Source organism: Chelonoidis abingdonii, chromosome 9 (assembly GCF_003597395.2).
Source record: "Chelonoidis abingdonii isolate Lonesome George chromosome 9, CheloAbing_2.0, whole genome shotgun sequence".
Lineage (NCBI taxonomy): Eukaryota > Metazoa > Chordata > Testudines > Testudinidae > Chelonoidis > Chelonoidis abingdonii.
The window spans coordinates 3,127,941-3,155,854 of NC_133777.1; the positions used below are offsets into that span (position 1 = coordinate 3,127,941).

Here is a 27,914-nt window from a genome sequence, read left to right on the forward strand (position 1 = left end):
AGGGCCCTGTGAACCAGTTCCCCCACACCTACAACCAGTGACTCTCCCCTTCCAAAATGCTGGAACTTTTCCTCTCCTTCTGGTCACCAAAGATAGACAGATCATTAGTTCTCAAGAAATGCTACTGCTGTAATAAAGAAAGTGCAGTCCAGCTCCTACTTCAACTGAGAGAATTTACCCTCATTTAGAGATATTGGACCCACCAGCCAGGGAGGGGGCAAAGGAATTGTCCAGTCAATCTTGGTTGGTTTGTTTCTTTTTTAAAATTTTTTATTTTTGATGACTTGCAGTTAGATCATAGCTGGAATTAGAAAAGGAAAAACTCTATTGGGTTTTACTGATGACAGCAAATAGGCTGTTTCCTAGCCCGCTCTTCTTAATCCCTTCCAGTGTTTCAGGAACAAAGCACAGCAATTATTTGTTTTTTTAATCTGATTTGTGATAAAAATTACTGATTCACAGAACAGTTATGTTCATCGTTGTTTTTCAGTATGACCTCATTAATCATGTCTAAGGCTACAATTTAATCATGGGTATTTTTAGTAAAAGTCATGGACGGGTCACAGGCAAGAAACAAAAAATCACGGCCCACAACCTGTCCATGACTTATACCATAAATACCTCTGATTGAATCTTTTTTGGGGGGGAGGGGCACTGTGCAGGGCAAGTCTACGGCACCAACTGTGTGTGGAGCCCTGGGGGCCTGTTGCCACTCCCGCCACCTGGGGGGGAGCCCCAGGGACCCGCTGCTGATCTGGCAGCAGCCGGGGGGCCAGTGGCTGTTCTGGCCACCATGGAGGGAAGCCCTGGGGCCAGCTGCTGAGCTGTGACTGCTCCTGCCACCCCCAGGGCCAGCCACATCGGCCGCTGCTCGGGCAGTCCCGGGCAGGCCCGGCTCTAGGCACCAGCACTCCAAGCATGTGCTTGGGGTGACACTTTCCAAGGGGCGGCACTCCGGCCTCTTTTTTTTTTTTTTTGCTCGGGGCACAAAATGCAGGGAGCTGGCCCTGAGCAGAGGTGAGCTGCAGCGGTAGGAGGTGCGGGGAGGGCCACAAGAAGTAACCCGGGGGGGGGCAGAAGAACCGCTCCCCCCCAGATCACCTCTGCCTCCTCCCCTGAGCACGCCGCCACTCCGCTTCTCCCCCCTCTCAACCAGGTAAGCCTGGGAAGGAGGGGTAGGAGGGGAAATGTAGCATGCCCGGGGGGAGGAGGCGGGGCCGAGGATTTGAGGAAGGGGTTGGAATGGGGCAGGGAAGGGGTGGAGTTGGGGCAGGGCCGGGTGGAGCGTGGGGAAATTTTTTTGCTTGGGGTGGCAAAAAACTTGGAGCCGGCCGTGGTCCCAGGGGTCAGCTGCTGAGAGCTTCCAGAACAATGGCTGGTGTGGTTGGCTGCAGGGGCGTCCAAATGGCTGCCTGAAGAGCCACTCCAGCAGTGGCCAGTCTGGCTGTCCCCAGGGCCGCTGCTTGGGCACCCCTGGGGTCAGCCACACTGGCTGCTGTGGAAGTTATAGAGATTGCAGGAAGTCACAGAATCTGTTACTTCCGCAACCTCCATGGCAAACACGGAGCCTTAATCATGTCATCTGGTACAGACTTGTTGGTGGAGAGACACCAATTATCTCCTTAGGCTGCTCTTTGCAAAGCAGCTTGCAAAGCACTACCTTGTGAGCATCTCAGTTTTCAAAAGTGAAGCAGTGATGAGTGCGATTTGGAGGGGATACCTTTGAGGTGATGGTACAGGTGGGGCAGGGAATGGGTTGACAAGCGATGCTTTCTGCTGTGAGTTAGCATGGAACAAATGCCTTAGCATACGAACACTATCTTTTGGGTGAGATGTAAAGCAGAAGTTCCTGGCTGCCTTTGACCAGTGGAGATCCTACAGGATTTTCCACAAGAGCCAACTTTGGTGGTCAGCCAAAATTCCAAATTGGGCAGTTATATTCCATTGACCTAAATCAATCCTGGCAGTTTCCACTGTCTGGGACATTCTTCTTCACTTCCATGTCCTACGTTGCTTTGCTCTGCTCTTGTATTCTACGGTGTTAAACTCTGCACCAATGCTATTCCCAACTCTAGTGTTACTGGAGAATACTGCAGTAGCTTTTCTTAATGAGAAGTTCCTATAGGTGAAATGCAAGGTTTATAAAAGATACAGGCAGTGCTGACAGGTAATGGAAATTCTCCTTTATCTACAGTGCAGTGGTTCAGGAGAACCCATGTTCTATCCCCAGCATCATCAGAAGGTTCCAAGTGCAACTCAATGACATGTGTGAAGATGCTACATGGTCCCAGCTTTGCTATATTATTATATGGCAGCTTCTGGTAGCGCACCCATCACCATGGCATCTGAGCTCCTTAGGAGGCAGCTTGCCTTATGAATTAAATGCCTTTATAACTATGGCTTTAACTCATTAGCAGGTCACAATATGGTTTGTTACTTAGGAGACTGTCTTTCAAGAATCACGTCCTTGAGGTAGAATGAGCATCGTAATCATTTAGCAATTAAAAGGGCTCTTTGAATATTGACTGACCCATGGATGGAAGCTGTTGTTATGGTTATTTTCATTGAGAACCCTGAATGGATGGAGTCTGTCCCAGATCCTTTCAATACTTGTGATTTCCTGAAAATTCTGGCATTCTTTTGCATTGTTTTGAAGGGGCCTTGACGTCTGGATCGGATTCAATGATTTTGCAAGTGCTGGAGCTCAGCAGAGGGGCGAAGGATTTAATCTGGAGAGCTGTCAGAACTGGCTGCCAGGAGAGCCCCATCCATCAAACGCTGACCACTGTGTCCGGATGGGCCCAACGGGCCAATGCAACACCGACCTGTGCATGGCCAAGCATAGCTATGTGTGCGAGTACAAGCCAAAAGGTAGGCTCTCCCGCTGCCCTGCTCTCAGCAGGCCTTCTGCACCTGGGTCCTGGTTAGAGGTGGCATGTGTCAGTCCAAAAGGAAGGGCCCCATTGTTTTTCTGGTTAATCATCATATTTGTTAGATGGAAGTTGGGAATTTCCGAGTCTCTTACAAATGTTCTGGACATAAAAGCATGTTCTGTGGAGTCCCCAGAAGGAAGGCAGAATGGGCCAAATGGCCTATTTTATTGTCACCTACAGTATTTGTGCGTGCACTAGTTTGGAAGCGTAGATACCAGGCTTGAGTGCATAGAATAGGTCATTGCTCAATTCAAGTGTAACCTAGTAAGTAGGACAACCCATTGATTTGTAATTCAGACACGACTAGCACCCCTGGGAGAACAGCCAACTGACTTGCCATCAGTTGGTGTTTCTCTTGTGGGTTTTGAAGCAGACAACTTGCACACTGATGGAGCTGCAGCCCAGCCTGCTAACCCTTCCCAAATGTCTAAAATGTTCTCTAAAAATACACACATACTGGGTTATCACCCAAAGACATGGCCTCATATTCTGAATAAAACATGTGCAAAATATCTTGGAGAAACATGCTCTCAGGCAGTGGGTCTTGAAGTGTATAGTGCCATATGTCACAACAAACTCACTCTCACTGCTGGGAAGTTAGGGAGGAAGACAGAACAAAACATGGCTGCACCATGCGCTTTTTCATTCTTTGGTCTTTTTCTATGTTAACGGCTTGTGCAGCACCCCAATTGTCTCCGCCTGGAAAGGGGCAGCATTTTACACAGGCATTTCCTATGATTTTGTTGGATATTTTTTTTCAGTTTGCACATTAAGGGCTATAAAAGCCCCATGGCAGCAAGTCTTGGAGCCTGGGTCAACTGATTCAGGCTCCCAGGGCTCAGGCTGTGGGGCTAAAATAGCAGTGTAGACAGTTGGGCTCAGACTGCAGCCCGGGCTTTCAGACCCTCTCCCGCTCGCAGGGTCTCAAAGCCCAGGCTCCAGCCCAAACCCGAATGTCTACACTGCTATGTTGAACCCCACAGCCCCAACCAGGTGACGCTGAGACTTGCTGCTGCAGGTTTTTTAGTGCAGTGTATAAACTGAATAAGGAAAAGAGGTGGAGGTTAAGTAAGGGCAAGCTACACTCCTGGGTCAGCTTTGACCACCTAAATTGAGGTTAAAAAGGTGGTAAGCTGCATCTACACTAGGAAAAAGTCAGGGTTAGCTAACCTCAACTTTCTTTCCTAGTCTAGAAATATCCCAAAAATCTGCTATCACAGAGGACCTTCTGCCCCGTCCCTGAGAGTGGTATTTCTGTACCCCAGCCTGGGATGGAAAGTAATGCCGGCATCCGCAGGGTTACCTTCTCTGAGCTCACCAGGCCTTCAGGGCTGGTTCAGCTCCTGTCTCTCCTGGAGCCTCCAGCTTTATGGGCACTGAAGGAAGGCTGCCTTCCTTTCCTGCACCTGCAGTACAACCCGTCTGCTAGAGCTGCAAATGTTTCCTCTGTTTGGAGAGCCACGGTCAGGTTCCCTGAAGTTCGTGAACATGCTGGAGAGCCAGGGACAAGCTTTGGGTGTGCCCATGCCAAAGCTGGAATGTGCACTGGCTCCAGGCATAGGCTGGGTATCTGGTGCCACCTTTCAGGGTGACTCTGAGTGGAGAGTCCACTGCGGGAAGAAGCCATCTTAGCAGAAGACCCCACCCTCCTGCAGCATAGGAAACCCCCCTCTCCCCCATCACACAGGCACCAGGAAGAAGCAGACCAGCTGGAAGACAAATTCCTCACCCCAGGGAGAGGGACTGGAAGACAGAGTGGGATGTTGGGAATAAGAAAGAGAATAAAGATGGGATGGGGCTCAGATAAAGTGTAAGGTAAAGAGACAGGGGGACCTACTCTGACTGTGAAGAGAGGTCCCAGTAACTGCTCACTGATACAGTACCCCAATGTGTCAGAGTACTCCAATGCCTGCCCTGGTTATGAGCAAGCCTGAGCTAGGTGAGGTTATTTTGATGGAAACCGGATGGCTTTGGTTGAGTTTTACATAGAATTTGGGGGGCTGCATTTATACCCAATAATTAAATGCAAACCTCTGGGCGTGAATCCTATGTGAAGGAGGACGGGCAGAGTTTGCAGGATTCCCAGAAGCTGAAGCCACTGACCATTGCACCACTCTGTCATCTCACTGGGAACGCTGCAAACATTAATTACACAGGGTGGGAAGGGAATCAAAACCACAGTGTGGAGAGAAAGGTAACTGAATCATACCGCAGCTGCCTCTCCCCCAGAACTGAGGAATCATGTGATTTGAACTGGTCCAAACCCCATTTTGTAATTCCCCCTGTGATGGGTGTTACTGTTCTGATCTGTGATGTGATCTAGTGTGAGCGGGGCCAAGGCACAAGCACAGGACTTTCTGGCTCTCATCGGCTTTGCCTAATGCTTCCCTTGAAAACAGGAATTCTCTTGAACGCCGAAAACTTTTACGTGGGTGACCCTGCGTTTGACACACCCAGGTCTGTGAGATACGTGACAAGAGAAGCTTCGCTGCCGGCTCCATTGGACACTGTGGAGGTAAGAAGGGCTCACGTCCTAGTCCTGTGGAGGGAGCTCCGTGAGCGGTGCAGCAAGGTGAAGGCCTTGGGTTTTGTTTTCCAGACGATGATGTTCCCCAGTTTGGAGTTTCAGCAGGAAGCATTTTTAATGGCCCTTGAGTTTGTGACTCAAGAACTGCAGCGGTCTATTCACGTGAGGTTTCAGGTGCACAGACCAACACGCAGAGAAGGTACAAAATCTCCTCTCTTTCCCTAACTCCAAGTTCTTTTAAAGGTGACTCACACTGGGTTTGTGGCCTTCCCTCTTCTTTTGAAAGGAGGCCTGAGAGAGGCTTTATGATGTTTATATTTTTTAAATCTTGAGAAGTCTCAGGTGAGGTCTCATCTTCCCTCTTTTTGCTGGGGGATGTCCTGGGGCATCTCAGTGCATGTGAATTGATTGGAAGTTTGAATCTTTAATACAGTCGCCTGTTCCGCAAAATCTGTGTTGGGTGTTAAACTGACAAAACAAAGACACTTTCCCTGGCCATGGCTGCAGCTTTCCACCACTTCGCTTCTGGGATACTGCTGGCGTCACTTGCTCTCTGGTCCCGTGGCGCCTCCTGGGCTGGATAGGCCCTGGAGTTTCTGAAGCAGACATCAAGTGAGAACCCTCCTCACTCCTCACACAACAACCAATGGAGCCATTCCGGTCTTCTCTCCAAACCACAGAGCAGCTCAAAAATGGGCCAAGCCTCCAGAGCTCTCCAGCCTCCTGTATTGGCAGGGAGGCTCCCGCTTGTGAGTGAGAGGATGCACTCTAGCCCATGCCTCAATGGTTAGAGCCTTGGAGGACTGAAGCTCTTAATTATGGAGACCCCCAGGAGTCCTCCAGAACTCCAACCATAGAGATCCTGCCTCCAGGATGGCTCCCAACCCACATGACATAGAGTTAGGAATAGAGCAGTGGGCAAATGTGAAGGAGAGACAGACACTCTAGCCGCCAGACACTCTATGGCTGTGGGCTGGTTGTGTGGGGAATAGTCTTCTCAGAGAGTCTAGGGTTAGCGTGTGTGTTGGGTGGGGAAGGGGGAAACTTGAAGTGAGGAGAAGCTGGGAGGGGGGGAATGGAACCAAGACAGCGATGGGGAAGATGGAACCAGTCAGAGAAAGGGGATAGGTGGGGAAACGCAAGGAAGGATTTGCAGTGGAGAAGGAGTCACAGAGGAAGTGTCTTTGGATGGTGAACAAAAGAGGGGATTTATGCAAAAGAGATAATGACTATTCAACTATATAAAAGTCAGGGCATTACATCATTAGCATACAGTCTGCAGCTTTTGGGACCTACCCCCTGAAGCCAGTGAAGTTGCCCCAACTTTCGCTAGGTCTGCATTTGGTCCAAGGTTGAAGCCATAGGATGATTTTTCTTGTAATGGATTCCAAAGGCTTCCTTGAGGAATTGTCGCATCTCATGAAATATGAAGACTAACCAGATCTTGGGAAGAAATGAATTCACCTTCCGCATTATTTCTTTCTTCTTGAGAATGCAGAAAATGTAACACCATGATGGATTGTGCTCCATCTAGTCCCAAAAGTTAACAGGGGAGAAAATTTCTTCCTGACCGTGAAACATGACAATAGAGCATCCTTATAATTTTGGCTGAAGCGGGATGAATAGTATGGTCTAACAGGCCTTTTCCATGAGTCTCAGTGCATCTGTGCAGAAGTCACAATTTTTGTGGGAATGAATTTTCCCACAAGAAGGTTTGATGCAGTCACACAGTCCACAGTTGTGAAAAAAAATATTTTGACATTTGAAAATTGATATTCTGACATCTAAGTGCTAACTTGTGAAAACTAACAATGCATTTTCAATGTTCAAAGCCAGCTCTGCTAAAAAAAAAAAAAGGGTCTGCTCTTGCTTGGAAATAGCTCTAAAATTGGAAAAGGGACCATTTTCCCTCTACGAACTGTGCAATCTTAATGAAATTTTCCACTAACATGGTCGATTTTTGGCCCAAAGAGCAAATGCAGTTGATTGACATTTTTGACTTTTTCAAACTCATGGAAAAATGTGAGAAAACCTTGAATTTAGAGTATTTGGGGAATTTATTCTTAATTTAATTCTACACAAGTATGTACCTGAGCTATCAGATTTGTTCTTTCCTCCCGCCTTCCAGGTTACAAGGAGGGAAAAAACGCTACATATCCATTCCACACTTCTCAGGATATTGGGAACTGGACACTACTTGAATGCCCTGCTGGTTTCCAGTGGTGTCACTTGACTAATACATGTTTGTCGCTAAGCAGTTGCTGCAGCCCAGTGGAATGTGCCAATGATTCCATCACCAATAGCACCAACTCCCTTTCTTGGCACAATGAAAGCCAGCTCAGCTATGAACTCCTCAAAGAGTTTCTCTTCACTATACCAGCTAACACCTCTGCTCAGTATCTGGTAAGTGCAAATTAACTGGTATAACCAATGTGTGGACAGGGCTATTTTCCTTGGGTACTGAACTATGGATCCAACCTGTGTGGCAGGTGTTATCCCCATTTTACAGATGGGGAAACTGAGGCACAGAGCCATGAAGTGACTTATTCATGATCCCACAGCAAGTAAGTGGCAGAATCTGGAACTCCCACTTCCTTCCTCTAGCCACTTCCCCAGTAATTTGTTGCAACAATAAAGTGGATGGAAGGGTCAGTTTTCAAAGCTTTGTGCAAGATTTTAACAGGGCCACGCTCATTGCATTTAACAAGAAGGTTGAACTGCAGAATAAAACTGATGTTTATCTCAGTTTACAGCACATCCAATTCATAGCGGCAAAGAGGGTAGCATTTTAAGAAAGCTCCCTGAGCTACTGGATTTGCTGTGGTCTTTATCCTGGCTGTAAATCCAATGGTAGACTTTCTCACCTGCCCAAATTCGGGACTGGTGATGGGGATGGCGGTGCCTGCTGAGAATTTAAGCCATGGAATCAAAATAATCTCTGCCCTTTCACAGGTGATGTTTAAAGGTGAAGACACCTTTGTCAGGCCTAAGGATGTCTTCAGCATCCAGCATGATGCAGCGCCAGGCTTGTTCCTCCAGTGCCAGCCAAGTACGCTATCACCTTATAGAATGAGCTACTTAAGCACAAATTCTTCTGACTGGGTGCCCAGCCTGTCTGCCAACCTCAGCGGTGCAATCTGGAAGAATGACACTGTGTGCTCTCTCAGGGTTCTCTATGCCACTGAACAGATAACGCCGCTTATCAGTCAACACAATCCTGGGCTGGAGCGTCATGGTCTCTACACCGTTAAAGCCATGGTAGACAATGGAGTCTTTAGTGCCAACTTGTCTTGCAGTTTCTGGGTCACTTCTCTGGTGTCAGGCCTCCGTGTCATTCACCCCTCTCCTCACAGTGGCAAAGTCTATGTGCCAACTAACCACTCTTCGCTGGTGGTGAAGATATCCTCAGGGGTGAATGCGACGGCAAGCTGGCTTGGCGAGAACCGGACCTTTCCCTTCGAAGGGGCATGCCCACCCGCCATTGTTCCACTGACAGCAGACTGCACCAGGGATACCAACGACACCTGGTTCTCAGTGGTCGAGCTGAGTGGCAGTGGGGAGAGCGTGAGCACCAGAGTGCTCATGGTGGAAAACTCAGTGAGCTCCCAGAACATCACTGTCAAAGTGAAAGTGGAGGAGCCCATTAGAGGACTCAGAGCGACCCCTGACCCAGAAACCAGAGTCTTGCTAAACACCCGGGTGGTGAGTCATTGCACTGTTGTTAAATTATTAATAATGTTTTCATTGCAGCCTTTAATGCGAATGCTTTGAGTTTGTGAAACTGCCCTGATGTAAACAAGTTGGATCACAGGTGCACTACTAATGAGGACCTGCACCTCCATGTGATCTGCCCCATTTTATGCATGTCAGATAGGGCCTTTGACCCCATGGCAAAGTGCCAACACAGTTCCTCACTAGGGAAGATGTGGATGCCCCTAAATTAGGCGTGTAATTTAGCAATACGCCTCCTGATGTCGACCTTAAATATCTCAGCATTAGGGTAGGAGAATGTTACCCTGATAGGAGAATGTTAGCTCAGCGTTTCTTTCCTTGCTCCCATAAATTGCCCAAATGATCAGGTGCATTGTGGAAGGTCAGGGTTCATGTTCCTCTGACTTCCTGTTGAAGTTCTGATTTGTTATCACAAATACCGTCCACCTGCCAGCTGGAGCTATATATACTTTCTTTGTCTACCAAAGTCCTGTAATTATCCTGGTTTCTTCAGTCCTTTTCTCCACTCCTTTTTCCCCACTGCAAAGTTAAACCCTGCTCAGAGGCCAAGGAATCGCTGTTTGGTAACTATCTATTAGATCTGTCAAATGCTCTGTTTGAATCTTTGGCTGCTTAATGGCAGAAAATATGCAAGTCCATGCCTGCAGTCCCTGTTGGTCTCACCTCACCAGCTGGTCTCTGCAGCTGTCGGGTTAAGAAGTCTGATTGTGCTAATGAGACATGTTCTAGAGGAGCAGGAATCCAACCCTGGCCTGCCAAGTGCAACTGGATCTATTTAGGCTTTGGGTTGGGTATTTCCTAGTGAAAAGGGTCAGAGGTTCAGTTCAGTGAAGCAGCCAAAGCGTGGCACCATCTGCAAAGTTATCAGAGCCTCGTCGAGCAGGAAGGAAGCATAGTCTTGTGGACAGATCTCCAGGGAATGGGGGTAGTCAGGAGACCTGGGTTCTGGTCCCAGCTGTGCCATTGGTGAGCTCCATGAAGCATCAGTCTCTCACTGCGTGAATTTCCCCATCTGAACAAGAAGGCTAAGAATGCTCACCCACCTCTGTAAATTGCTCTGAAACCTATGTTTGAAAAGTGCTCATTACTATTATCTGGAAATATTGGAAAAACAGGTTTTCTGGAACATCCCATTAAGTGGGACTCTGTCCCTTTTTAAGGCATGAGAGCAGTGGGGAAGAGTCAACAGCAAAATAATTTAGATTGTGAATTCTTTGGGGCAAGGCCCTGGTCTGATTACTGTATGTGATGTAAGAGCCATGCTTTCCTAAGGAGCTGTAGCCTAGGATTTCAGTAGAATTTAGCTCTCCAACTCCCACTGACTTTTAGAGGGACTAGGATACATCCCTCCTGAAACCTGTTGGAAAGAACTAATTTTAGGAAAGACTACTTTGAAATTACCTTGAAAGGAAACCCAACAATAGTCACAGTGTTGTTGTTATCCCCCCAGCTGAGAGTCTCCAAGTTTTGTCCCCTCCTTTCGCTTGTCTTTCTGGAGACTTTGATTGAACTAGCAGCAATAAACAGGATTTCAGGCTCCCCGGTGCCGACCAGGAGCTGGAAAGAGAAAGATGTCTGACCATCTGAGGAGGGGAGATTAGCTTGGACTATGAAAGAGCTAAAGGGACTAAAAGTAAACCCTACTGTTTACTTTCCATTCAGACTAAAAATGGAATCCCCCAAAATACAGTAACTAAAAGGCAGAGTCTAAAGGATGCAGAAACCATTCCTTGTCCTATCAGCAGCTGTCAGTGAATCTTGAACTAGCCTGTAAGATTGAATCTGTTCTGTCTCCTGTTCAGCTGGGAAGTGCTGTGCATGCTTCTTTCATGCCCTAGTGCAGAGGTTCTCAACCAGGGGTCTGGGGTCCCCTGGGAGGCCATGAGCAGGTTTCAGGGAGTGCTCCAAAATACACCAGAAAGCAAGGTTGGCGTTAGTCTCTCGCTGGGGCCAGGGCAGAAAGCCGAAGCCTAAGTCCCCTGGTGCGGGGCTGAAGCTGAAGTTCAAGCAGCTTAGCTTCATGAGGCCCTCTGTGAGTTGGAGCCCAGGGAAATTGCCCTGCTTCCTACCCCTCTTGCTACCCCCTAACACCAGCTCTGGCTTTTAATCTCTTGGATATGCAGAAAAACAGTTGCTGAAGCACAGGGGGCCCATGGAGTTTTTAGAGCATGTTGGGAGAGGTTGAGAACCCCTGATCTAGTGTAAAGTGTCCTCGTACCTTTCAGAGCTACATCCCTGTGATGGAGGCCGGGTCGGATGTGACTTTCAGATGGACAGTAGACGATAAACCATCTTTCACTTTTTACAACGTCGTCTTCAACGTTATCTACCAAAGCCCAGCTGTGTACAAGCTCTCGGTAAGCCAAGGCCTCTCCCGTGGCACCGTTTCAGGTCTGCTTTTCCATTGGGTTCCACCAGCTGAAAAGGAAAAGCAGCAGCTTGACAAGGAGGCAGAGATTTCTGCCCACGCCCTGCCCCATTCGCAAGCCAGTTGGTAACGCACGCTGGCTGTGCACTGCAGCTTCCTGAAAAGGCTTTTGCTGCACTTGCAAAGCTGCTTAATCTTTAGTTTTGCTCTGTTCTTCTCTTGCAAAGGAAAATGGTGAGAGCTTCCTTTTGTGTCCTCCACTCCACTGCTCTCTCTTCTTCTCTCTTCTCCTCTCCTCCTTTCCTCGCCTTTGTTCTTCTTTTCCCCTCCTCTGTTCTTTGTCCCCCCACCCTTCTCCTTTTCTCTTCCTTTGTCCCTATTATCTCCGGGTCTCTCCTCTGCCCATTTCCTTCCTTCCTTCCTGTCCATTCTCCTCCCGTGTTGCTTTGCTCCTCTCTCCCAGTTTTCACAGTTCATCTTGGTCCCCTTTTCTGACTGTTCTGATCTTTCTTCTCAGCCCCCCTCCAGCTTTGCTCCCGGCCCCCCGCTCTCCTCCATCCCTGCCTTGTTTCATTAGAAGTGCTGAAGCTGCACTTTGGACGCTTGCATCCTACACCCTCCATTATGTCTGGAGCTACTCACCTGCCCCTGCCCCTGCCCCTTTAGGAAGCTGCTGATGCTCCATCACTGGCTCTCAGTGCCTGTGCACAGCAGCTGGAGGTAGCTTGCTAGCAACAAGGCTCAGATAGAGCCAGCGAATGAATGATTGGTAAGTTCAGGGCTGGAAGAGTCTCCTGGGTCATGTGCACTTGTTGAGTTCCAAGGCACCAGGGCAGAAATTCCTCTCCCTAACTCCAGAATCCAGTTCCACCTTGAACAGACCTAACAGTGGAGCCATGACAGCTTCACAGGGAAGATTATTCCACTGGGTGTGTGACTTTGTGGTCATGGATGCTTTCCAGTTTGAATGGGCCTCTTCCGACAGTCTATTACCCTGGCTTTCTGCCTCTCGTTACTCCCCCTACCCCATTCATACTTATTTGCCAGCTCTCCCCTGAGCTGCTCAGGCCCTGTTTCCTTTCCCTCTCCCCAGTCCCTTTCAGTGTTTTCCCCTGGACTCTCTCTGGTTTATTGGAGTTTGTCACATGGCACTCACCACCAGGGGTGCCTCCTCCTGGCTGCCCTGGGGATTAGCTCTTTTCCAGTCTGGGATACCTTACTGCCGCTCAGTCTCTGCGACTGGGTGCTTATTCTTCGTGACTTGGCTTTCCGACAAGGTCATTATACGTGTTTCCCCCTTCTGGGGTATCAAAGTCTTTCTAAGTCTCTGTCCACACTGGCCAACTCAGGCAGTCTGCCCACTCACTGCCCCATGGTACCACTCCCTCAGGGGCTGGCAGGGGAACCTGGGCCCACCCTCTGCTCTGAGGCCTTCTCCTCAGCAGCTAAGGTGTGCCTTATCCCACACCTTGCTGCTTTTCCCCTGAGTCTTTCCTACCTTTCTGGCTCTCCCTCCCAAATTCCCTTCTCCCAGGGAGTAACTGTACACTTCCCATTATAGTCCCAACCACACCTCCCTTCCCCCTGGAGCCTTCCTTCTGTTGCCAGTCCCTTGCCTTTGTGTAAGCCCTGCTTGTTCCCTCACAGATGAGCTTGCTTCCAATTAGGGCCTCCTCCTTGTCTAAATCTCTCCCCTGTTTGCTGCTTAATTGGCTGATTGGGCCCGCCTGGCCTAATTCCGCTCGCTCAGGGCCCGTTTGGGGAGACACCCCATCCCAGTGTCCCTTTAGCACCGTGAAATCCAGATCCCTCCTTGGTGCTGTACTCCCAGGAGCGTGGTGAGGTGACCTCAGAACCATTCTGTTTGTCCTGCCTATCCTTAACAGCTCACCGCATCTAATCACGTCAGCAATGTCACAGTTGATTACAACGTCACGGTGGAGAAGATGAATAGGATGAAGGACCTGACCGTGTCTGAGATCCCACTGATCCTCCCTCAGAACACAACCGTGGAGCTTACCGCCAGAGTACAGATTGACTCGGCTGTGGACGCTGCTTTCTTGTGAGTCCTTTGCACGTTGCCCAAACGTAGGGTCTCACTGTGCACAGCTCAGGGGCTTTGCTGTGGCTGATTTCTCACCTGAGAGCCAATTGATTTAAATGGGTATTCGGCATAATTTGCAGGCTCTGGGTTATTCATTCCTCCTTGCTCATTCAAGGGAAATTCCGATTGAAGTCCCCCGGAGGTTGACTGAATGAGGCCTTTGCTAGGTGATCCTTCCTTTGGCTTTGTCTTCATTCCTCACCTGCTCAGAAGAGAATCATCACAGGACTTCCTGTGCAGTGTCTCTCCTCTCCTATGGGATATGTTTTGGCACCAGGGAAGGGTGTGCTGCTATTTGTAACGCCAGGTTTTTGGAACAGGAGCCGAGGGATGGTTAACTGGAGCAGGACCAGAAAAGAAATCTGATAAAGAAATCTAAACACAGTGGTACCATAACAACAAAATCTGGTACTTACACAGAAACTGATTTTCAGAGGGGCTTAGCATCCCAGCGTTCCCATTGGTTTCAGCTGGGGTAGTGGGTGCTCAGTGTTTCTGGAGGTCAGTCCCATAATGCCTTTCTTCTGTAACACTTGCTGTTTGGTTAGTTAGAAATGACTCCTTCCCTTTCTCTAACTGCCACCATACTCCTGTCACCATGACACTGCCATGGGATTAGAACAACTCGCGTTGTGATACTCGGCAGTACCCTCTGGGGTAGCTCCTTGGGTAACCACAGTGTTTTGACTGTAGCCGAACACTGGGAATAGCACTGGGGGTGCTTACGGGATTCCAGGTGGGATCCTAAGATGCTCCAAAAGCAGCTTCCGTTTCACTTTGTAATGACCAGCTCATGGCCTGCATGTCTGATCTGCATGTCTGCTTTCCTCTCCCCAGATGGGATTTTGGAGATGGTGGTCATGAAATTTACCAGTTTAAACCTCCATATAATGAGTCTTTCCTCATTCCTGATCCCAGCGTCCATCAGGTTGTGATCGAGCACAACGTATTGTACACCTATCAAGTACCAGGTAAGCTCTGTTTGTGTATCCTGGGAGAAAGAGGCTTATGCAGTTTTATTGCACTGGGGGCTACAGGGGTCAAGAGCTTCAGAAAATCCTAGCACCTCCACACTAGAGAATGGTTCAGAGGCCTGCATGTATCATTAGTTTCTTTCTTGATTAAACTCCCTCCACTGTTGGTGCTGCTGGTCATTGGCTGTAACGAACAATAGACGAAGCCCTGGCAGAATTAGCATCAAGGAAGGTGACGATGACCACAGGAGGCAGGATTGGATGATCAGACATCATCTCTGACTGTGAGAACCTGTTCACAACAACAGTTTCATTTCTCCTCTGGATCACTGGTTCAAATCTAGCCCAGATTGGAAGTGTCACCATCCGATAATCTCACTGGATGTGTGTTCACATCATAGAAACTACCCTCATTGGCACAGGCAGATTTCCTTCTTGGCAATCTCAGGAGATAGACCAATAGCAGAATGGCCTGTGGAGAGTGAACTTCCGTCACATCGAGGGTTCAGGTCAGAGATGAGGCACAGTTGAAGGGCTCAGGTAGAAGCAGCATGCATGACCACTGCCCTGTTCATCCACTATTATGTGGATGAACAGAAAAAGACTTAGTCTCCAGAACTGTCAGGCTGGCCTCTTATACAGGTAGGCCGGCCACACATGCACATCCTATTTTCATGCACCCTTAGTGGTAACGAGAAAAAGAAGAGACATACAGCATGTGTGTGGTACAGAAGCAGAGCAGTGTCTATTTGGAATGTTTTTAACCTTTCCCAAGAGGCCATTACGGCCTGTGGTGGCTGCGTGGACCCCTCCAACATGACTGCCCATGTTCTGCTCTTTTCATCTACAGGAGAATACATCCTCGTTGTTCTAGTGTCAAACAGTTTTGAGAACCTCACCCACCAGATCCCGGTTCATGTCCACAATTACCTGACTGACTTGACTGTAGAAGCAGATGCAGATGTTCTGGTCGTAGGCCAGCCTGTTACCTTCAAAGCCGATCCACTGCCATCCCCCTATGGAGTCTGGTACACCTGGGACTTTGGGGATGGCTCCTTGCTGCTGCTGGAGAGCCAACCTAGAGTGACCCACACCTATCAGACCAGGGGGGTATACAACGTCAGCCTGACAGCCAACAACACGATTAGCAGCGTGGAGACACACCAGCGTTATCGTGTCTTTGAAGGGATCACTGGGCTGAGAGTTTCATCTGACGAGGTGGCAGAGCAAGGCATCTCAATATCAATAAATGCTTCAGTGGAGACAGGGGACAACATCACCTGGATATTTGACATGGGGGATGGGACCATAGTGATGAGCACGGTGCCAGCGGTAGAACATAGGTATGAAAAGGATGTCAACTGCTGCACTATTAATGTGACAGCTGTGAATCCCGTGAACTCTGTTTCGCAGACTGTGCCTATCCGAGTATTCGTCCTGGAGGTCCTCAAAATAGAGCCTTCCTCTTGCATCCTGGAACACCCCAACGTACAGTTCACAGCATATGTCTCGGGGAACTCCGAGAACTACATTTTTGACTGGACCTTCGGAGATGGCTCATCCAACATCACTATTTATGGGGACCCTGTGGTAACGCACAATTTCACCCACAGTGGAATCTTCTCTCTCTCCCTGATTCTCTCAAGCAGTGTGAACAAGGCACACTACTTCACCATCGTCTGTGTGGAGCCGGAGATTGTCAATGTCACGCTCCTACCCCCCAAGCAGTTTGTGAGTCTTGGCAAAGAGAGCAATTTCCAGGTCAGCGCCATGCCTCTGTACCAATACAGGTACCACTGGGACTTTGGGACCAATGATTCTGCTAGGTCCGGTGGGACTGAAGTGAGTTACACTTACAAGAGCACAGGGATCTACCTGGTCACAGTCACCGTCTCCAACAATGTCTCGTTCAACAATGACACGGCTTTTGTGGAAGTCCAAGAACCAGTTGGGGTAGCAAAGATTGAATACAACGGGACAAAGGTTTTGGAGCTCAACCAGATCTATCTGTTCTCCGCCAGCGGGAATGGGACCAAAGTGAGCTACTACTGGGACTTTGGGGATGGCTGTAACCAGCTTGGACCGATCATCACCCATTCTTACAACAACACTGGCAACTACACGATCAGCTTGACTGGCTGGAACAATGTAAGCAACTGTGAGACCAGGCTCAACCTCACAGTGAAGAGGCGACTCCAGGGGCTTACCATCAATGCCAGCAGGACTGTGGTGCCACTGAATGGGTCAGTGAGCTTCGTAGCCACTCTCCTAGCTGGCAACGCTAGCCGATATTCCTGGATCCTGTGCGATAGGTGCACACCCATCCAAGGCTCCTACACCATTTCCTACACATTCCGGTCCGTGGGGACTTTTAATGTCATTGTGACGGCGGAGAATGAGATCAGCTCACTGCAGGACAGCATCTTCGTCTACGTCTTGCAGCAGATCGAAGGACTGCAGATTGCCAGCAGCGACCTCATAGAGGATGCCTATTTCCCAACCAACAAAACGCTTCATCTGCAAGCGTTGGTGAGAGATGGGACAAACATCTCTTACAGCTGGATGGCCTTGAAGGACAGCACCCCCATGCAGACATTCAGTGGGAAGATCTTCTCCTTGAGCATCCTGGAGGCTGGGAACTATACTATCTATCTGAAAGCCACTAACATGCTGGGAAGCACAGCTGTTAACAGGACAGTGGAGTTCATTGAAAGTATCAGCCTTTTAAAACCTTCTGCCTTCCCCAATCCGGCTGCCATAAATGCCTCTGTTAACATAAGCACCAGTGTAACCAGTGGCACTTGCCTAATATATATTTGGCACCTGGAAGATGGTTTCTCTCCTGTTACCATTGAACCCTTCATCATACATTCTTTCCAAAGACCTGGGGCTACAGCAGTCACTGTCACCGCTGAAAACAAGATTGGTTCCACTAATGCATCGGTTTACATCTTTATACAGGAACCTGTAGTGGGGTTGAGGATTGGGACTGCAGAACTGGACAGCTACATCCCATCGGGCTCCGTGGTGACCTTCAGTGGTGAACTCGAAAAGGGGACCAATGTGACATGGCTGTGGGAGCTACCAAAAGGCTTGCAGACTGGACAGACTGTGGCGGTGACGTTCCCTAAGACAGGCTTTTTCTCTGTCCGTCTGAATGTGTCCAATGACATCAGCTGGGCTGTGGCCAGCAAGAATATCACAGTGCAGGACAGGATTGAAGGGCTGGAGCTTTTTGTGAGCAAGAAGGTGGTGGAGCCTGGGGAACAGATCTCTTTTGTGATCAGCATGTCTTCTGGTTCCTCCGTGAGCTATTCGGTGAACATAAGTGGGGGCTACTCCGTGGTGCTCAATGGTTCTAGGTTCACCCATGAGTTCACCGAGAGTGGTGACTACCTCGTGATGGTGATGGTGCAGAATGAAGTCAGCCGGGAATGCACACAGGTGCTTATCTCAGTACTGGAAGCCATCCATGACCTACGGCTTGTGAATTGCTGTGAAAAGGGCATCCCAACGGGAACAAAAAAGACCTTCACTGCCCAGGTTGGGAGTGGCTCACGAGTGTCGTACTCCTGGCAGTTCTCCTTGCAGAAAGAGCACAGTCGTGCCCTGGTCAGCTTGGCGGGCAGAAGTGTCTCCTATGCTCCAGAGGCTCCAGGACTGCTAGAAATTCATCTCAGTGCTTTCAATGACCTGGGGTGTTTGAACATCACCAGAGTGATCCAAGTCCAAGACCCAATCGTTCAAGTCTCCCTTAAGCCGGCATTGTCCTTTGTGAACAGGACGGTGTTGTTTGAAGCTTCCGTGCAGCCCAGCGCATGGCAAGTTGTTTTCTGTTGGAACTTTGGTGATGGTTCCCCAGCTCAAATCACAGAAGTGGCAGCTGCCAACTACTCCTACCTGAAGGCCGGAGATTACCAGGTGGAGGTGAATGCCACCAACCTTGTCAGCTTCATGACAGCCCATCTCACAGTCACCGTCAGAGTCCTGGAGTGCGAGGAACCAGAGGTAGAGCTAGCCTTGCCAACACAGGTAGTCATGAAACGATCCCAGAGGAACTACCTGGAGGCGCAGATAGACCTCCGTGGGTGCGTCAAGTACCAGACCGAGTATCTGTGGGAGATTTACAGAGCACCCAGCTGCCTGCACTTTGGTGACGCTGACAGGGTTCACCTGCTGAGCGTTGATGTGAGCAGACCCCAGCTGGTCATACCTAAGCTGGCCCTGGCAGTAGGAAACTATTGCTTTGTCTTCTTTGTCTCCTTTGGAGACACCCCACTGTCCAAGAGTATTTTTGCCAATGTGACTGTGACACCGAGTAAGCTGGTTCCAATCATTGATGGGGGATCTTACCGCGTGTGGTCCAACACTCGGGACTTAATCCTGGATGGTGAGAAATCCTATGACCCTAACCTGAACGATGGTGAACAGACGCCGCTGCTTTACCGGTGGTCCTGCACATCTTGCTCCAAGGTAAGAGAATCTGCACTGCAAAATTAGTGATAATTAGTTGCATTGCAGTAGTACCTAGAGACCCCAACCAAGGATGAGGGCTCCATTGTGCCAGGCGCTGTGCGCACACACATTTTTGTGTCTGGGCTGGGAAGGCATAAACGGAAGAGTTTGTAACTGACTCTCAGTAGGGTCACAAGGGAAGTGGGGGGCGGGGGGCATAGTACCCAGCTCAGAAAGATGGAACAAGATCAGTCACAGGAGTCCTTGTGATGGCTTATCATGCCTATATGCTATTCCTGCGCACCGCCCTGAGCATTTGCAGTGAGCCAAGGAGCTTTCCCTGCATCTGCCATTGCATCTGGCCTCTGGTTAACTGTTCTGGTGTTGCTGCTGCTTTCATCTTCTGAAGGCATTACAAGGACAGGTACCCATGTCAGGAGGCTCGAATTATGTATGTGTGTTCTAATCCTGCTCCCATTAGAGTCATTTAAACCCTTCAATTTCAGCAGGAGCCAAACGAAGCTTTTGAAGGATAAGCACAATAACAGTTGGCTACAGGACACTGTTCCTCTCTGGTCGACACATTGAACCAGTCTTGGCCACCAATAAAAAAGGATCTCCCTTCAGAGTCTCATGGCAAACTCTCTCCATGAATATTGTCTTGTTGACACCCAACTGTCTTGTTTATTGAAAGACCTTTTCTTTGCTCTTTTCTACTTCCTAAATGGAGGTTTGTGCATCAGACTTAGCGTAAATGTAAGCACTCTCATTTGTCTGCCTTCTGGTAGCATATTTACAGGGTATTTAATAGAATTATTTTTTAAAAAATATGGAGGCCATCCAAAATATAGGGGTGTTCCAAGAGCTGTTTACTAACCTGATGGAAAATACAGTGTGCTTACCAGTATCCCATGCTACCTCCCCAGCCACAAACAAGTGGATAGAAATGGGTCATTTATAGCAAGAACCAATTGTGTCTGACACTGAACGTATTGGCTAGGGACTAATGCAACGTGCATCAGTGCAAAGGAGGGTTTGAATGATCTTTTCTCCTTGCAAGCAGAGCTCGCTGGCAGGGTGCTCTCTGCACTTCAGTGCCACAGGAGGGGTCATCACCATTTCCAAGGCAATACTAGAACCAGATGTGGAATATACATTTGACCTCAGTGTCTGGAAGATGGGTCTGAATCCTGAGTCTACCAATCAAACCGTACGTACCTCTGTCCTCACTGTGCATATGTGTCTGCTCCTGGGCACCAGGACAATGCCCAGGGTCACACTCCCCTTTCTGAGCAAAACTCCAGAGCTAGCTGGTTTTTGGGATACCCACAGTCATAAGTAGGTCCCAAGTCTTGCTCCTTTCCTGACCCCACTTTGCAGGACAGTAACAAGGGACTGTAGAGCTTGCTGCTGTCTGTATTAATTGGGGAGGAAGCAGAGAGAAGTTGAAGGAGAGATTTGCCTTTGATCCCTCCAGAGTCCTAAGCTCTGTTCATGGCCCTCAAGGGGACATATACCATATACTCAGTGATGGACACACTTTAAATTTCCAGGAGGCAGTAACAGTAAAGTGTTTTGTTGTGTTTCCTCCCACAGGCCTTTTATTAAGATCACACTGTCTCTCTCTCTCTCTCTCTCTGTCTGCCTGCGCCATGTTAATAACCAGATCATTCACGGTTCCAGTTCACAGCAGATCAGATTCTGAATTTGCAGTGCCTGATCTGCCTTAGGAGAATATGAGGATCCTACAATCCATGGGATTAAAAACTGATCCAGCAATGTGCCCAGCAATGTCGTGCTCCAGCCCTACTTCCACTTAACAACCCTGTGCCCTTTCCAAATTGGCACCAGAAGGGTGAGCTTTAGCAGGGCTGGTACTCGCTTTTGCTGTTAATCATTCCTACCCTTTTTTCTTTTTTGAAAAAGAAACGGAAGGTTTTTTTAAGGGCATGTTGTTTATGTCAGATTAAACCGAACACTGAGCGCATCTGCAGTCCGACAGCACTTATGGCTTATGTCAGAAACATTCATCATGGTGCGTTTGGCAATTAAGAGATGTAGTTAGTCTGAAAGTGGAAACTCTTACTGCCTGGATTTTTAAACCAAAGCCGGAGGATAAAGAAAAAAAATTTAAATTGATAGTTTTTTAAGGACATTCCGTACTATCAGCTTTCCATGCATGAGCGCAAAACAATGAATCCAGTGTCATAGGAAATTTGCAAAGGCTAGAGGAATGAGGGAAGCATCAATGTTCTTCCCCTTCAGTTGGTGGAACACTTCTTGTTTAACAGCCTGCCATGTTAAACAATGTCTTTATTACTGACTTTCTTTACATTCAGAATATCCATTATGCTAGGGCACCGTGCTGCTTGGTAGGGGATTAAAGGCATTTAGGAGAAGTATAGAGATAATACTACACTAGCCAGGGGCTCTGAGGGAATGGAGATCCTGTACAGCACTTTGTGGGAGAGGCGTGTTAGAGGTAACCAGTTGTAGGCTGTGAAGTTGGGAGGAAAGTCTGGGACAACACACTGTCCTGTGGGAAAGCTGGCTTTCCTGCACGGCAGAGCAAAATGCATTTGGTAACCAGTAGGAGCTGCTGTTCTAGCTTCTTTATCATCTGTCACATCTTTCAAGGGCATTTGAAGAAGGTATTTAGAATGCTGACAGTTTATGCAAAGTAGTGACATAAAGAATGCACTGAACAGAGCCATGCAGGCCCAGGGCCAGATCCTGAGACCCAGCACAGAGGCCCAGGCTGAGCGCTGAGGATCTCAGCAGGAACAAGAGAGGAAGATGCTGCTGTAGGACCAGGGCTTACTGCATACCCCTTCCATTGGGAAGAATGCCCAGTGGCATAGGTAGGCACAGATCCAGGGCCTGCCCTGCACCCTCTGTATATTGGTGGGCAGACCACCCCCATTGTTCAGGTCTCTGTGGCAAGCAGGAGGCCAGTCCTGCCTCTCCCTTTTCACAGCCAGTTTCACTGGCTCAGGGCTCGCTGCAGAGGAAGGGCCAAAGATTTGGCCCAAAGAAAATTAAGATGAGTTGCAGAAGTTTCCAGGGCCAGATGCAAGCCAGATGTTTGATCTCAGATCCAAATAGACCTTCCCTCTCCCAGTTAGATGTCTTCTCTACGGAGCACAGGCTAGTCTTAACTGGGGTAAGAGTGATTTATATTTTTTTTTTTGAAGGATTCCTCATCTTTCAGAGAACCTCAGTTTAGTAACAGATGTACTTAGTAAAACCACAAGGGCCATCTTGGCATCCTACCCAGGACTTTACACAGAAACTTTTAAAGCAACCCATTTTAAAAAATACGGCAAAACAAAATCAACCAGCCTAGACTGGATCAATGTAGGGAAGTTCTAGAGATCCCAGCAGCGTAGTATCTAGGCCCTGAAGGTGAAATCCCTATGTGGCTTATTCATGGCTTGTCCCACTAAAGGCCTTTGGGAATCCATAAGTAAAGTTACAACATGCACAGGCCCCATGCTGATCCCTCTGTATTGGATGAATTTCACCCTAAATACCCTTATGCTGAAATGGAGTGAGCTCCCGTGCAGAGAACTGGGCACAAGGACGTTTGCAAAGTAGTTAGAAATTAATAGCAATATCCCCTTTGGCTTTTCTTTGTATCCTGGCTGCATCAGGCACGGCATGGATGTCTCCTGAGCTGTTCTCTTGCTGTTCCTCCCTCCTCATAGGTCTTGATCAAGAAGGGAAGGGTCCCCATTGTGTCCCTAGAATGTGTTTCCTGCAAAGCCCAGTCTGTCTACGAAGTCAGCAAGAGCTCGTATGTCTACCTGGAGGGCACCTGCAGGAACTGCCAGAACGACTCCAAGCTTGGGGTAAAGTGGTGATGGGAAAGCCGTTGCTGTTGGAGGCAAAATCGATCCCTTTTGTGTTAGGGGGCGGGAGGGGTAGAATTAAGTGAAAAATAACACAATTGATGTAAACTCCCAAAGAGAACGGAGCAGCAGGCCTCTGAGGCTTTGCTCAGTGTGTCCCCTTCGTCCAGTGCAGTCCCCTGTGAATCTGCAAGAAGCCTGACCTCCACGGGGTGATGTGTCAGGTTCTTAGAGCAGGGTCTGTTTGTAGTGAACTTGGGGGAGAGGCTCTGACCCCATCACAGAGTCCCCCACCAAGTCATGTCTGGCCTTTCCACTGTAGAGCCCGAAAGCTTGCTGCAGCTGCCATTCAAACTGAGCCGCTCAGGTTCTGTCAGCAGCAGCTCCACCAAGTGAGCCTTCCCCTAGCAATGCCCATATGGGCTGTGCGAATTGTGTCCCAGTGGAGAGATCTTCTCAGTAATGGCCCCGGGAGTTGTGGGAAACATGGCCTCCCTCCATCAGAGTGGCTCACCGCTACCCAAGGGCCATTCAACCCATGATGCCCCTGCCACGGGACCGCCAACATGGGCTCATGTACCAGCAGCTCATTTCACGTCCCTTTGGATTGAGATTTTAAAGTGTTTTTGTCTCTCTGCTCTGTGGCCTGTCTGAGTTATTCTGGCTCAGGGGGTTGAAACAGAGATCGCTCAGTCTGTTTTCTTCACCTCCAGCCACATTCCCCTCCCATCCGCGTACTGGGCTATATGGTGTTGGATGAAACAGGCTTTGTAAGTGAAAGACCCACTGGAAACGCTGCTCTGTATCCCCAGTGAGCTGAGCCATTTCCTGCGCGGTGTTTTCCAGACGCCTGTCTTGGTGTGTCTCGTTGTCACAGTTGTACGTTTGTACTATTGACAGGAACAATGCAGGACACATTCAACTTGCAGCCTGTAAAAGCAATGTTATCCCCTGGAGATTCCACCACTGTTTAATTTGATTTCCTGTGTTTTGTGTTGTGTATTATGAAATATTTTGTCAGTGGATGATGTAATCCCAGAGACGAAAGTGGATCTCACAGTAGAAATATTCCCACCAGACAGTTTGGAAGCTTTCCAGTTCTTGTTGCTTCAGCACATGAGAACAAAGCTGAATTATCAACTGCAAATTTGGCAGCCTTTGCTTCTAGATTCTATTTTTTCCCCTATAGACTCAGTCCAAAAACATTTTAGGGAGATTACTTCAGATTAAACCAGAATTTCTCCCGTCTTTCTCCCTTCATCTCTGTAGAGATGGGCAGCACATAGCTTTAAAAACAAGTCTCTCGTCTTGGACAAAACCACCACCTCCACTGGCTACACCGGAATGAACCTGGTCTTACGGCCAGGGGCCTTAAAGGATGGAGAAGGATACACCTTTACCCTTCACATCACTGACCTCACAACTGGGGAGGAAGGTTACGCCTCCATTGACCTGCTCCCGAATCGGCCCCCGATTGGAGGATTGTGTCAGCTCTCTCCAAATGGAGAAGTCAAGGCGCTGATGGCAAAGGTTCACTTTGAATGTGCAGGTGAGAGCGTGGTTGCGACAGTGCCAGAGATTAGCCTGGCATCTCTACTGTTCATCGGTGAGTGTGTTTCTCACACCAAGTGAGTTATCCAGATGCATGTTGTCAAGGTTCCTTCCCCACTCTGAACTTTAGGGTACAGATGTGAGGACCTGCATGGACACTTCTAAGCTTAATTACTAGCTTAGATCTGGTATCGCTGCCACCATCCAGAATTCCAGTGTCTGGAGCACTCTCTGTCCCCCTAAAACTTTCCCCTTTCTGGGTTGCCTTGAGGGACTTCACCAATTCCCTGGTGAACATAGATCCAAACCCCTTGGATCTTAAAACAAGGACAAATTAACCATCCCCCCTTTTTTCCCCCCACCAATCCTTGGTGAGTCCAGATCCAATCCTCTTGGATCTTAAAACAAGGAAAAATCAATCAGGTTCTTAAAAAGAAAGCTTTTAATTAAAGAAAGAAAGGTAAAAATCATCTCTGTAAAATCAGGATGGAAAATACTTTACAGGGTAATCAGATTCATATAGCCCAGAGGAACCCCCTCTAGCCTTAGGTTCAAAGTTACAGCAAACAGAGGTAAAATCCTCTCAGCAAAAAGGAACATTTACAAGTTGAGAAAACAAAATGCCTTGCCTGGCTATTACTTACAAATTTGAAATATGAGAGCCTGATTCAGAAAGATTTGGAGAGCCTGGATTGACGTCTGGTCCCTCTTGGTCCCAAGAGCGAACAACCCCCAAAGCAAAGAGCACACACACAAAGACTTCCCTCCATTAAGATTTGAAAGTGTCTTGTCCCTCTATGGGTCCTCTGGTCAGGTGTCAGCCAGGTTTAGTGAGCTTCTTAACCCTTTACAGGTAAAAGAGACATTAACCCTTAACTATCTGTTTATGACATGTGTTCCTTGGTCCCACAGAATTCTCACTCTCTACTCTCAGCTCCACTTCTATTCCTAAGCCAACCCTTAGGTTTGCAAGTACCAGACTGCAGGCTTCACTCAATTTTTGTACCCCAAGCAGGCACATGCTAACATTCATTTATGCATACATTCTTCACATCTAAATCAAGTAGCTGAATGCCTGTCAAGCTAGTTGGTGCGAGTGGATTGTGTGTATAAACCTGGGGTTTGGGTGTGGGGAAAAAAGTAAGTGCCCACAATTACATCCCCACATTCACACAACTCAGAAACTGGACACCACTTACAGGCCACTCAAAGTGTGGCCTGAATGAGTTCATTCTGCTTTCCCTACACAAATATAGTTTCCTTTCCTGCAAGTTCTTCCTGACACAGTCACAAAGACAAAAATGTCTAGCCCAATGATGTAAGATATTGCTGTGGGCCAGCAAGTAAGTGTCTCTGAAACTACCCCCCCTTCTCCCCAAATGATTAGTATTAGAGAGTCATGCTTTATCGTACACGAATGCTGGAATTCCATGTTTCCGATGGTGGGGTGAATTGGTTTCTAGCGCTAGTCATTCTTGTGATGGTGATCACATTGCAGCTTAAATCAGGTGGAAGAGCAAGAGGGGAATAAGAATGATGCAATTTTCATGTCTGGTATATTTTGATCTGCCATCATTGGTCTAATTCTGAACACTTTGTACCTTTGGCTTTACTGGGTTTGCAGCTTTTAGTAATAGTTGTTAAGCAGGGACAAAGTGCTGGATACAAAATACAGATCAGTGGGCTATATCCAGCGTACTAAACCATTCATTCCTAAGGCTGGTGGGCCATGTCCTGTTGGACTGTAACAGGCTTGCACTGAGGTCTCAGGCTAATAGCAGCTTTTACAGGGCTTTTGTCTAGGACATTATATCCAGTCAGGGACCTTGGCTATGCGCTGTATTCAGCCTCTGCAATACAACAGAATCGTCATTGCTCTTGAGTTATGGAGAGTGCGTGGCTATTCCCACGGTGGCATGTTGATTTCTCTAGGGTCTCCCGCATTGTTAAAACTCATGCTTCAGGGTTTCAACTGTTCACCTCTAGGGGGACAGGAAAGGATATTTTACCTCCAAGGTATTCTGAGTTGTTTGGGTTTTTTTTGTTAATCTCCTTCCTCTGAAGCATCAAGGCTGGCCACAGCCGAAGCTGGGCCGTGGGCTGGGCTGGCCATAATTCTCTCAGGGGCTTGGCTGGCTGGTTCTTGCTCACATATTCAGGGTCTCACTGATTACCATAGGTGTGGCCAGGAAAGACTTTTCCCCCAGGTCAGACTGGCAGGGACCTTGGGGAGTTTTGCCTGTTTCTGCAGCGTGTGGGCACGGGTCACTTGCCAGGATTATCTTGGGATATCGTCTGTGCCATTGCAGTGGCCTTGGTGAACCTCAGTCTTGCCTATCCTCTGCTCGTGGCACATACTAGAGTAGGCTCCTGTGGCCTGTGATGCTTTGGTCTCATTTCAGTGGCTGGGTTTAGGGCGTGAGTTGATGGCCTCTGATATACAGGAAATCAGACCAGGTGGTCCGATGGGCCCTTCTGACCTTAAACTCTATGACCAAATGTTCTGGGGCCCAAAACCCACATCAGAAAACCCCTAAACTTGAGAGAAATCCAGATCAGAGCTTTGTATCTCAGATCCCTCTATCAGTTCTCTGGAGGCTTTAGTTCAACCTGTCCCACCCTGTCAGGGCAGCAGGGACACTCGCTGTGGATGGGGTGATGAGTAGGGCTCTACCAAATTCATGATTCATTTTGGTCAATTTTAGAGTCATAGGATTTTTAAAATTGAAATTTCACGATTTCAGCTATTTAAATCTGAAATTTCACAGTGTTGTAATTGTAGGAGTCCTGACCCCAAAAAGTGTGTGTGTGTGGGGTTTCAGGGTTATTGTAGGGGGGGTTGCAACTGCAACCTTTACTTCTGCGCTGCTGCTGGCTGTGGCGCTTCCTTCAGAGCTGTGTGGCCAGAGAGCAGCAGCAGCTGGTTGGGAGCCCAGCTCTGAAGGCAGAGTTGTCGTCAGCAGCAGTGCGGCAGTAAGGAGGGCTTGGGATATTGCCACCCTTACTTCTGCACTGCTGCCTGCAGAGCTGGGCCGTCAGTCAGCAGTTGTCATTCTCCAGCTGTCCAGCTCTTAAGACAGCAGCACAGGAGGAAGGGTGGCATGGTATGGTATTGCCACCCTTACTTCTGCGCTGCTGCTTGCAGGATATTTCCTTCAGAGCTGGGTTCCCAGCTAGCAGCTGCTGCTCTCTGGTTGCTCAGCAGCGCTCCTGACAGCAGCAGCTCAGAAGTAAGGGTAGCAGTACTGCAAACCCCGCCCCCACAATAACCACCGGGCCAACAGCCTCCGCTCTCCAGCCACCCAGCTCTGAAGGCAGTGCAGAAGTAAGGGTGGCAATACCATGTCCCTGCTAAAATAACCTTGTGGCCCCCCTGCAACTCCCTTTTGGGTCAGGACCCCCAATTTGAGAAATGCTGG

The 27,914-nt window shown here is 48.5% G+C and overlaps 1 protein-coding gene and 1 long non-coding RNA gene across 4 annotated transcripts in view; one reads left to right on the plus strand and one right to left on the minus strand.

The window, feature by feature from the left end:
- LOC116814787 (uncharacterized) overlaps positions 1 to 11,478 on the minus strand; it is a 42,110-nt gene extending 30,632 nt beyond the window's left edge. For 2 of the 3 annotated variants that reach the window (XR_004371346.2, XR_004371347.2), the window contains exons 1-3: positions 11,411 to 11,478; positions 10,594 to 10,749; positions 4,965 to 5,068 (exon numbers count right to left, since the gene is read on the minus strand). This is a non-coding gene — a long non-coding RNA (uncharacterized LOC116814787). The remainder of the gene's footprint in view (positions 1 to 4,964; positions 5,069 to 10,593; positions 10,750 to 11,410) is intronic. The other variant, XR_012656478.1, reaches the window with a different exon arrangement.
- PKD1 (polycystin 1, transient receptor potential channel interacting) overlaps positions 1 to 27,914 on the plus strand; it is a 132,720-nt gene that overhangs the window by 64,694 nt on the left and 40,112 nt on the right. The window contains exons 7-18 of the mRNA XM_032762640.2: positions 2,657 to 2,871; positions 5,333 to 5,448; positions 5,533 to 5,659; positions 7,589 to 7,863; positions 8,413 to 9,162; positions 11,418 to 11,549; positions 13,447 to 13,622; positions 14,502 to 14,635; positions 15,489 to 19,111; positions 20,157 to 20,303; positions 22,801 to 22,944; positions 24,214 to 24,493. Of these exons, the coding sequence (XP_032618531.2) occupies positions 2,657 to 2,871; positions 5,333 to 5,448; positions 5,533 to 5,659; positions 7,589 to 7,863; positions 8,413 to 9,162; positions 11,418 to 11,549; positions 13,447 to 13,622; positions 14,502 to 14,635; positions 15,489 to 19,111; positions 20,157 to 20,303; positions 22,801 to 22,944; positions 24,214 to 24,493 (6,119 nt within the window). The remainder of the gene's footprint in view (positions 1 to 2,656; positions 2,872 to 5,332; positions 5,449 to 5,532; positions 5,660 to 7,588; positions 7,864 to 8,412; positions 9,163 to 11,417; positions 11,550 to 13,446; positions 13,623 to 14,501; positions 14,636 to 15,488; positions 19,112 to 20,156; positions 20,304 to 22,800; positions 22,945 to 24,213; positions 24,494 to 27,914) is intronic.